Genomic DNA, 10,881 nt, shown 5'->3' on the forward strand with positions numbered 1-10,881 from the left:
CCCCCCCACCCCAGCCCCTGAGGGTCCCCGGCGCCCTTGCCACGCGCGGGCGGGCCCTGCGCTCACCCGGGTTGGCGGCGGCTGCCATGGTCCCGGGACCGCCCCCCCAGCTCGCTCGGTCCCACCGCCACTTCCAAGATGGCGGCGCAAGAAAACCCTCCCCGTTGCGGCGCAACCGAACCCGTCCGCTCAGCATCAGGCGCTGCGGGGGCGGGAGCCGCGCCCTGACCCTTCCCCATTGGGCAGGAAGGGGAAAGGGGCGGGGCCATCTGGAGCAGCGGGTAGGCTGTCTCCGCAAGCTCCGCCCCCACCCCCTCCGCGTATGGGGGCGTGGTCAGAGAGGGGCGTGGCCAAAGAGAGGGTCGTTCTGCTGGGAAAGATTTAAAGGGCGAGTTTGTTGTGAGAGTGTATAGTTGTGTGACGTCACTGGGATGGCGTAAAGCAGGGTTTAAAGGGCCAGGAGCCTGGCTGAGCACCCCCCTTCTACCCGGCGCTGAGCGCGTCACCCGCTCACCCGTGGACCATGCGCTTCCCCCCCACCTGGGGCTGAGCCCTTCCCCCCATCATGCGCTTCCCCCCCACCTGGGGCTGAGCCCTTCCCCCCATCATGTGCTTCCCCCCCACCTGGGGCTGAGCCCTTCCCCCCATCATGTGCTTCTCCCCCACCTGGGGCTGAGCTCTTCCCCCCATTATGTGCTTCCCCCCCATCTGGGGCTGAGCCCTTCCTCCCCATCATGTGCTTCTCCCCCACCTGGGGTTGAGCCCTTCCGCCCATCATGTGCTTCTCCTCCACCTGGGGCTGAGCCCTTCCTCCCATCATGTGCTTCTCCTCCACCTGGGGCTGAGCCCTTCCTCCCATCATGTGCTTCCCCCACACCTGGGGCTGAGCTCTTCCCCCCATCATGTGCTTCCCCTCCTCTCTTCCTACAATGTGGGGCTCAGTGCCTGCATGCATGCACGCACACACACACACACACCCCAACTAGGGACTGGGCTATCCCAGGCAAGGATTCATGTGACAACCTTTGCACCCACCCCAGCAGCGGATCGCAAGCTGCTCTCAGTGGAGGGCTCCAGCATGGGAACTCTTAGCCCCTGGTGAGGCTGCTTGCACCTAAGTTTGTTGTCTGCCCAGCCCAGGCACATTTCTTTGGTTTAGCTTAGGAGGGATTTGTCTTCATTCTTCTGTCAGGTTTTGACCCTGACAACAAGGCCGCCAATATTGCTGGTGGCAGCTGCAGCAATGATGCTTTTGAGTGAAGCAGCATGGGGGTGGAGTGGGGAGATCTGTGATGGATGGGTGTTTTTAATTTTGTAAATAAACCCTTAGCTGCCTTGGCAATAAGCTCCCTATAAATCATTAACATAAATTATGTGAGTCTGGGGCAGGGGGAGGAGGGGAAATTGGCTCCCCCTGGGCTTTTGTGTGTGAGGTTATTTTTAACTCTGCCTTTGGTTACTACAAAAAAAAAATAACCTTCCATTTCTGCAGTGTTCTGCACTCCCAAAGCACTGTATGGGCTAGGGCCTCAACCCTGCAAAGTGCTCGGCACTGTGGCCTGAGCCTGAAAAGTCCTTAAGCAGGTGTTCACCTCTCCAGGAAGATTAAAATCTTTGAGACGCAAAAGAAGGCAAGTGCAAGAGGGATGAGACACTTGCAACAAACACAGTTCTTTGCAGTTATGTGCAAAAACATGCACACCTGGACCCATGCATTCAGACACACAAACCTGCAAATCCCAGAAGGCCAGACCTGTCTATACAGTGAATCAGCTCCAGGGCTTATGATCTTTCCAGCTCACAGACAGCATGGCTTCAAGGCTTCCTGCATACACTAATGCCCTGGTACCTCATCTGAGGTGTAGAGGGGCTAATGTTTCGCAGATATACTGCCAGTAGCCTGGCCTGGCAGTATATCTCCCCCTCCACCTTGTCTCCACCTTCCCTCCAACATTTCCCATGTGCAGAGGCTGTGTGGGATCCAGGAACAGGGGGGAGTGCCTTGCAGGTGGCTAACATCCCTTCCCCAGAGAAGAGGGGAGATCCATTCACAGTGGGTCTTTTCTAGGTGCTCTGAAGGTAACAAGCTGGCCCATGCTGATTTCCAGTCATGGCCATGAAAATAACCCTCTCACCAAAGTAAAGACTTGCCCAGTTGGTTAAGTGCCTCATTCAGGTTTTGTTTGCCTTCCTCCAAAACATCTGGTATCGTCGTATCATCAGATCAGACGGACCTATCACCTGTTCTGGTGTGGTGTCCTTACCTCTCTGCATAATGGAGTCAGCCCTGCTCCCATAAAGTCCATGTCAAAACCCCCATTGACTTCAAGGGATGCAGGACTGCGACCAAGATATTTAGGGCTCAGTCTCTCTGGGCCAGATCCAGTGCCCGTTCAGGTCAATGGGAGTCTTTACATGGACATCAATGGGTGCTGGATTAGGCCCAGTAATTGTCCATGATAGGAGAAATCTTGCACCTTCCTATGAAGCAGCCAGTACTGGCCATTGTTGGAGGTAGGACCCAGGCTGAGGTGGGCAATTGGTCTGATCTGATGTGGCAATTCCTACATAGGGTGTCAGCATTGGCTGTGGCTGTTTAATCTGCTGGGCTGAGGTCCAGTGGTTAGAGGACCATTTTGGGAGGCCTGCATTCTAATCCCAGCTCTGGTGTGTGACTTTAAGCAAGGCACTTTTGGTTCCCCTCCCTTCCTTTGTCCATTCAGGCTGTCAGCTCTTTGGGGCAGGCCCTGTCTCGCCTCTCACCATGAGGCTGTGCCGCCCATGACACAATGGAGCTCCGATCTTGGGTGAGGCCTCCAAGTGCTTCCGAATAATCCTGAGATTTTCTTGCTGCCGCTTTTCTCTGCTCTCTGAATGGCGCTCAATGAAACACGGCAAGTCAGAGCAGAGAAGGCTGGGGTGTTGTTCTTGTTCCGTCCATGCTAGCACAATGAAAAGTGAGCTCAGCTCCCCCGGAGCTGGCCTTGCCCATGCTCTGAATGCTTCTGAGAAGCAAGTGACAATTTCCCTGCCACTCAAGAGGGTGTTTGTCCGTGTGGATAAAATGACCTTTGCTTCTTCTTATCTGGTAAAGTTTATGTAATCCGTTTATCTAGCAGAGTTCATATAATCAGATTCCCTCATTGGGGATCTGGCTTGACTCTAGATTACACTCGAGAATTCTCCCAAATGGATGTGATAAAAATGGCTTTGGCTAGATAGAGTTTTATCTTGCAAGGGTTCTGATCCTCTCTGGGAAGGGTCTCAGTGCTCTCAACAAAGGTGCTTCTCAGCGTTTGGCCCCTAAATCCTTTTTGCATCTGGATCAGGAAAGAGGAGACTCATGGGAGCCTGTTCTAAAGGTGGTGCTAAATCTGCCTTTTCCATGGTGCAGAACTTTAAAAATTATGTCCCATGACTGGGGTGTATGGAATGAAGGGCATTTCTTCCTGGCAGCTCAGCTGGAGATCAAATTATGGCCTGCAGCATGAGACTGCCTTGTCATTTTCATCCTAGCTTTTGTCACTCCAGCTGCCATTCTTATTCTCATAAGCACCACGTCCCCATCCCACCCCCCCCGATAAACTAGAAATGGTCAACATGTTTTGACAAAAAAAAAAAAACCAAAAAACCCACACGCCACATGTTTAAAAATGGATTTAGTCAAAAATGAATTTTTTTTCACTGGAAAAGGGCATTTTTGATGGCAAATGTCATTTTTCGGTTTTCAAAAAGGGTTCAAAATTGGGAATTTTTGTCCCCCCCCCACCTTTTTCCTTTTTAGCTACACTGTGCCACAGAATGATGGATGTCTAGGGTTTTCCCCCACCCCCGCTTTTTTTTTTCCACTCTGTAACTTGCTCAGACTTCCTCCACTTTGATAAAGTTACCGCATGGCAAAGGGGGAAATGAAACACTATATACTAGAGTCACCAGACTAGATCTGACTCCAGACTCATCTAGCCCAGTATCCTGTCTCTGACAGTGGCCAGAATCAGCTGCTTCAGGGAAAGGTGCAAGAAATTTCCTAATCCCTAGTAGCACTGGCTAGAGATTGTCTTTGTTATGCTCATGGCATATGCACACAGAAGTTAAAGAAACACATAAAGACAAACTCTTGCTGGAAGTTTGCAACGTAATATTCTTTACATCTTAGATTTCAGAATGATAACAGACAAGGACCCGAAAAACCAACAGCGACATCTCGACCCATCTTACTCTAAGGAAGCTACCTGGCTGCAGACAGACTCTGATCTCCCGCTTCTCTATAGAGCCCCTTAGCATATCACCAAACCCAGGAAACCCCTTTTGAGTTAGTGATAGCTTGTAATTTTAACATAGTTTTCAGTAGACCACATTCTTAAGCCATGAAGCATGAAGTGTAATATCTCCTCCAAAATGTACGTCACCATAAATTCTAACTCTGGCTGTTCTTGTTATCCATATAAATGTCCAATCCCTTGTTGAATCCTGTGAAGGTTTTAGCCCCAATGACTTCCTGTGGCAATGAGTTCCACAGTCTAATCACAGGTGTGAAAAAAGTATGTCCTTTTATCAGTTCTGAATTAGATGAGAGTAAATCTGCGAGTAATTGTTCTAAAATATTTGTTCTCTAATGCACGGGTAACAACAATAGTCAAGCCACGGCAGCACGGGCTTGAACCAGGGCGACTAGCCCATCTGAGATTGCTAACTTAAAATGTAGCATGTATGTAAGTGGCTGCATGATTAGGGCCTAAGGGTGAAATATGCCCCATGCAAAGGGCAAACCCAGGACTCAGGTACCACTTAAGTCTTGTTTCGATGGCCTAAGTGAGACTTAAGTGACGTGTAGGTCTTGTGCTAAACCACCTTCAATTCTACTGAGCAAATGGTGCAATAATTCTGACACCCACCCCCCAGGGCCCGATCCTGCAAGGCAGTGAGCATCTTCAGCTCCCGTTGAGATCAGTGGGAGTACTTCCCAGGATCCAGGCCTTAAAGCCCAACCCAGCAAACAGTTATTCCCAGGCACAGTGGAAGTAAACATGGCTGTGTTTAGAATGAAGGGTCAGGTCCTTGGTGGGGGATATAATATAATAGAACCTCTTACTGACCAATCTGTTAAGACACGCATCGGCTAGCGAGAATCTGGTTCAAAAGGTTGCCTCTCCCGCTGAGCCATGAGTTCTGTGCTCAGCACAGGTTTCATCACGCTATTGAAAGACAATTGTGGAAATATTTTCTTGATGACCTGGGCTATAATTTCATCTGTGAGGGATCATTTTGCTCTCATTACTGGGAGTGCCTGAAACTCGATGCTGTCACATTTCTGAAGTATTTATGAAGCTTCTGTAGCAGCAAATACAGCAAGGAGTCAGGGAGAGCAACCGAGTCACAGCCCCAGCCAGACTGCCTAGGGTAATGAAAGCGTCGCACCACGGGGCAGAGGATGGGAGCTGTTGAAAGATCCTTTGGGGTAGGTAAGGAATGTCCAGAGGTCAATAAAATCCAGACATGTGTGAAGGTAATGGTCGCCAATGTTATATTACACTTAGAAAAATCTTTATACAGTGCGTAACTTTCTGTGGATTCTATTTCTTTACATGCTATTTCTTGTGTTTCTATAATTGTGCTCAAATGATATATAGTGCATGTGATGTAATCTAGCTGTCTAGCCCCATACTCACCCATCTCTCTTGCAAATAACATATGGATAGTTATGAATTTTTAAAATCCTATTGACTTTTCACCATCAATGCTGTTTGTTTACACTTTCTTTGCACATTTGGACAATGGAATGAGGCTGCTTAGTTTCACTTTCTGTTTCTAGTCAGTTTCACTTTCTGGCTAGCCAGAGGTTGCTCCATTTCTGTGTCCACCACTAAAGGAGAAGATTTTGATGACTGTGTGTTTTCAGCAAATTGTTTAATAAACAGAAAATAGAACTTCTGTGTTCAAAATAGAATTTAAAACAAAATGAGGGCTATTCTTTTTCTTATTCAACAAGCAGTGCTGGAACAATTTTATAGTGGGGTTGCTGAGAGCCATTCAACCACACTGTAAAACATGCATATAATGGAAACCACTTCAAGTCAGGGGGTGCTGCAATCTCTAAAAGAACTGGCTGTTCAGTGCACAACTAACACCATGTCACTTAGCACACTCCGAATTAATACACAAAGCCTCATCACTACCCATTTAATCAGCAGCCAAAATTACCGAGGCCTGATCTACACTTAAAAGTTTTCCGACAGAGCTTTGTCAGGAGTGTGAAAAAAGCCAAAGCCCAAATGACACAGCTGTACTGGCAAATCCCCTAGTTTTTCTGTCAAAAAAGCACTTTTGGCAGCTCGTCTTATTTGGTTCGGGGAACTGTAGGGTGGCCAGATGTCCCAATTTTATAGGGACGGTCCTGATTTTGGGGTCTCTCTCTTATATAGGCTCCTATTACCCCCCACCCCCTGTCCCAATTTTTCACATTTGCTGTCTGGTCACCCTAAGACATAGCGGCAAACAAACTCTTTTACCTTTATAAACTATCTCCTCTAAGAGAGTTTGATGGTCTACTCTAGCTCTACTAGTTTGGCTATATTAGCAAACCTTTTCCATTGTAGACGAGAGCTAAGATTGTGCAGTGAATGTTCACAGTCTGTTTTGTGGAGGGAGAGCTCTATAATGAATTGTTAAAAATCGTTCTGGTATGGAAAGTGGCTTTATTTTTTTTTAATTAACCTCTTATATTTGCATAGCTGCTGCCAGACTGAGATGACTCATGCCATGTTCTTGTTAAATCACATACTCTGGTATCACAGAAATGCACAATGGTTATCATGAATGCATTAGGCAGTAAAGTATATGAAACTAATAATATATGTGTATTCTAGCAGAGCACTTGTACCTACATAAAAGATGAATAGACTTTAAAGGCAGAAGGAACTATTAGATCATCTAGTCTGACCCCTTGTAGAACAGCCAGAGAACTTCTGTACTGAAAGCAATAACTTGTGTTTGGCTAAAAATCTCTTTCCGAAAGGCACCCAGACTTGATCTGAAAACATTAAAATACAGAGAATCCACCACTTCCTTTGGGAGTTTGTCCCAGTGGTTAATCAGTTTTGCGCCTTATTCCTCATTTGACTTTGTTTGGATTTAATAAGCTGGTGATAAGAATAATTGAAGGATGTAGAAAGAATCTATAATTAAGACTCAATCATCTTTAGCTACAAAATGCCAGGCATAAAAGCAAAGTCCGTCCATTGCTTGCATGTGCGCCTTGTGCAGGTGTGCGGCGTGCATGCAGTCACATTAAGATGTTTTTCAATAAGGAAAGACACAGCTTTAAAGCTTGCTGTTAACACTCCGCTATGTTCTACTTTCCATTCTCCAACCACGGACTCATCCAACTTCCTGCTAGGCATTCTGAATAATAGTATCTACAAGGCATTTCTTGTACTGAGAAGCATTATAACAAGAACTGGCACTAGAGGGCATTCAAAAAACTACAGGACGTGTTGTTGAAAGCACTCAGGCCTGGTCTACATCTAAAACTTAGGTCAGGGATCGGCAACCTTTGTCACGCAGCTCGCCAGGATAAGGCCCCTGGCGGGCTGGGCTGGTTTGTTTAGCTGTCGTGCCCACAGGTTCGGCCGATCTGGGCTCCCACGAGCCATAGTTCGCCATCCCAGGCCAATGGGGGCTGCAGGAAGTGGTGCAGGCCGAGGGATGTGCTGGCCGCCGCTTCCCGCCACCCCCATTGACCTGGAGTGGCAGGTAAACAAACTGGCCTGGACCACCAGGGTGCTTACCCTGGCAAGTCGCTTGCCAAAGGTTGCCAATCCCTGACTTAGGTCAACCTAGGTACATCACTGGACTGGGAAAAATTTCCCTGTGCAATGTAGTTAGATTGACCTAACCCCCACAGTAGATGCACCTAGGTCAACAGAAGACTACTACCTCTCAGAGAGGTGGATTACCTCCATTAATGGAAAAACCCCTTTCGGCAATGTAAGAAGTGTCTACACTACAGTTGTGCCGCTGTAGTGTAGACATACCCTCAGTATTGTCCTAATGCTGTTCCCATTAAAGACGAAGTAGCAGAGTTTAGATCAATGTAGGGTGCTTTAGGAGTAGGGTTGCCAACTCTAACTGAAGCTATTCCAGATGTTTTCCTCCAACATGACGTAATGTCCTGTTCTTAAAATATCCTATTCATATCTCCTGAATTGCTTTCAATAGTCACTGGGAGATCGATGCTGATTCCAATAGACTCCAGGCCAATCTAGGGGGTTGGCAACCCTATTTAGGAGCAGAGAAAGCAGCCAACCCTGACAGCTTTGGAAAATCCCACCCAGCCCGCACATGTAACTGCATTACAGTATTAAAACAAGATGAACCAACCTGAAGCAAAGCAATTGAAATTAAATTTGCTAGGCATGGCAGGGACATGAGTCCTCACAGTCTGAGGCATCTAGGAGCGAATAGGGCTTTGAATCGCTGGAAATAAATCTTTCCAATTAAATCCTCATTTATTTCATTGTCTCGTGACAAACATTTTTCTCCTCCTAAATTGGCCTGGATGCCCCATAACCACTCCCGGGAGACCTGATTGCTAAGGCTCTGGTCTTGGTATTGGGGGGGGAAAAAAAAAAGGGGGGAGGTCTCTAATCTTAGCCATGCCTCTCCTGTGACCTTGGGTGAGCCGCTTGAACCCAGATCTGCAAAGGTATTTAAGTGCCTGACTCTCACTTATTTCAATGGGAGTTCAGCAAGTAAGTCCCTTTGAGGATCTGGGCCTTCATTTCTCCGCCTGCCCTTAGGCTATGTCTACACTACAGGATAAATTCGAATTAGCTTAAACCGATTTTATAAAACAGATATTATAAAGTCGATTGTGCGTGTCCACACTAGGCACATTAATTCGGTGGTGTGCGTCCATGGTCCGAGACCAGCATCAATTTCTGGAGCAGTGCACTGTGGGTAGCTACTGTAAAATAATGAGGCCAATAACGTCGATTTGCGTCCACACTAACACTAATCCGATATAGTAATATCGATTTTAACGTTACTCCTCTCGTTTTATAGGAGTACAGAAATCGATTTAAAGAGCCCTTTAAATCGATATAAAGAGCAGTGTAGTGTGGACGGGTGCAGCGTTAAATCGATTTAACGCTCTTAAAATCAGTTTAACAGCGTAGCGTAGACCAGGCCTTAGTCTCAGACTGTGAGCTCTTTGGGACAGGAACTGTCTCTCCCTGTGTGTCTGTGTTGCTATAGTAATTCAGATCAAGATCTGCAACTCATGAGTTGCAAAGGTCAAAAGCAGCCCTGATGTTACAAATCAGTCAGCAGCCTGATAGCCTGGCTGAGCTGTTGTTTTCTTAGCTGGCAGGGGCAGGCTGTTTACCAACCCTGCTCCCGAGTCCAAATTTCCTTAGCAAAGGAGCAGCTGCAGCTCACTGTTCTTTTTCTTGGTTTTGCTAGAAAGAGAAAGATTTTGATTTTCTCACAATTAGGAGCTGGGCAAACTCTTTACACTGGCGCTGGAGAGGTGGAAAGGCATCATCAGAAAAAACACAGCGCCTGCTGCAGCATGGACATTGGAAATCACAATGAGGATCTGAATGCAGCATAATAACCACAGCTGACCCGTGACCTACTGTCCCGCCCATCATCTGACATGTGCTCACTAGGCATTACTAATGGGAGCCAATGAAATGAAGATGGCTAAACAGAAGGGGGCAAAAAAACAGGCAAACTCTGAATCTTTGCCATCCAAAGTGCCTGGAGGCATGTCTGTTTGGACAAAAAACAAGGAGGCATCGCAGATCTTCTTCCAACACTGTAGCTGTTTTACGCCGTGCACTGCTGCAATTGAGGGCATCAGAATTTCCTCTGTCAAAATCTTTCTGCTGTATATGCCGCATTAGCAACATAAAAAAGCCTAAAAGAGGGTGGAAACAGTGCCCTGAGAATACTTGCCAAACATAGAGGGCCTTCCCAGCTGGTGTGGAGTCAGCACAAGAGTCCTGCGCTACCCTCCAGCGAAGGGAATGAATTGTGGCATAGCCAGAGCTCAACGCACTGTGGCTAAGCTCTGCTTCCCAGGGTAGTGGAGTGTAAGTTAGAGCAGCTGTAAGACTGGGCAGGGCCCAGAATTAGTTGAGTGCAATTCAGGGATGTATCAGCAGGAGTGTCGTAAGCAAAGCAGGAGAAGTAATTCTTCCGCTCTGCTCTGCGCTGATTAGGCCTCAGCTGGAGGATTGTGTCCAGTTCTGGGCACCACATTTCAGGAAAGATGTGGACAAAGTCCAGAGACGAGCAAGAAAAGTAATTAAAGGTCTAGACAACATGACCTATGAGGGAAAATTGAAAAAATTGGGTTTGTTTGGTCTGGAGAAGAGAAGACCGAGAGGGGACATGAGAACAGTTTTCAAGGTTGTTACAAGGAGGAGGGAGCTAAATTGTTCTCCTTAACCTCTAATGATCGGACAAGTAGCAATAGGCTTAAGTTGCAGCAAGAGCAGTTCAGGCTGGACATTAGGAAAAACTTCCTGACAGGGTGGTTAAGCGCTGGAATAAATTGCCTAGCGAGGTGGTGGAATCTCTGTCAGGGATGGTTCAGATAATTCTTAGTCCTGCCAGGAGTGCAGGGGACTGGACTAGATGACCTCTGGAGGTCCCTCCCAGTCCTACAAGTCTATGATTCAATGTCTTAAAGGCACCTTAATACTCAGCCTCCCAAGCTCCTCCTTTACCTTGGTGGGTCCTGCGCTTATTGGCAGATTTGCTCACCTCAGTGATCTTCCCCTCTGGTGGAACCCACAGTCCAGGTCAACTCCTCCTGTGTCTGATCAGGAGTTGTGAGGTTTGGGGGGAACCCAGCCCCACCCTCTACTCCAG

General features: G+C 47.4%; 2 protein-coding genes across 4 annotated transcripts in view; one reads left to right on the forward strand and one right to left on the reverse strand.

Annotated features, from left to right (window-relative positions):
• ARNT (aryl hydrocarbon receptor nuclear translocator) overlaps window positions 1-181 on the reverse strand; it is a 39,364-nt gene extending 39,183 nt beyond the window's left edge. For all 3 annotated transcript variants that reach the window (XM_032767939.2, XM_032767938.2, XM_032767942.2), the window contains exon 1: window positions 67-181. In XM_032767939.2, the coding sequence (XP_032623830.1) occupies window positions 67-88 (22 nt within the window). In that variant the 5' untranslated portion in view covers window positions 89-181. The remainder of the gene's footprint in view (window positions 1-66) is intronic.
• A 5,172-nt stretch (window positions 182-5,353) lies between these two features.
• CTXND2 (cortexin domain containing 2) overlaps window positions 5,354-10,881 on the forward strand; it is an 8,086-nt gene continuing 2,558 nt past the window's right edge. Inside the window, exon 1 of the mRNA XM_032767960.2 lies at window positions 5,354-5,458. The gene's annotated coding sequence lies outside the window, so the exon portion shown is untranslated. The remainder of the gene's footprint in view (window positions 5,459-10,881) is intronic.

Source organism: Chelonoidis abingdonii, chromosome 11, assembly GCF_003597395.2.
Source record: "Chelonoidis abingdonii isolate Lonesome George chromosome 11, CheloAbing_2.0, whole genome shotgun sequence".
Classification (NCBI taxonomy): domain Eukaryota; kingdom Metazoa; phylum Chordata; order Testudines; family Testudinidae; genus Chelonoidis; species Chelonoidis abingdonii.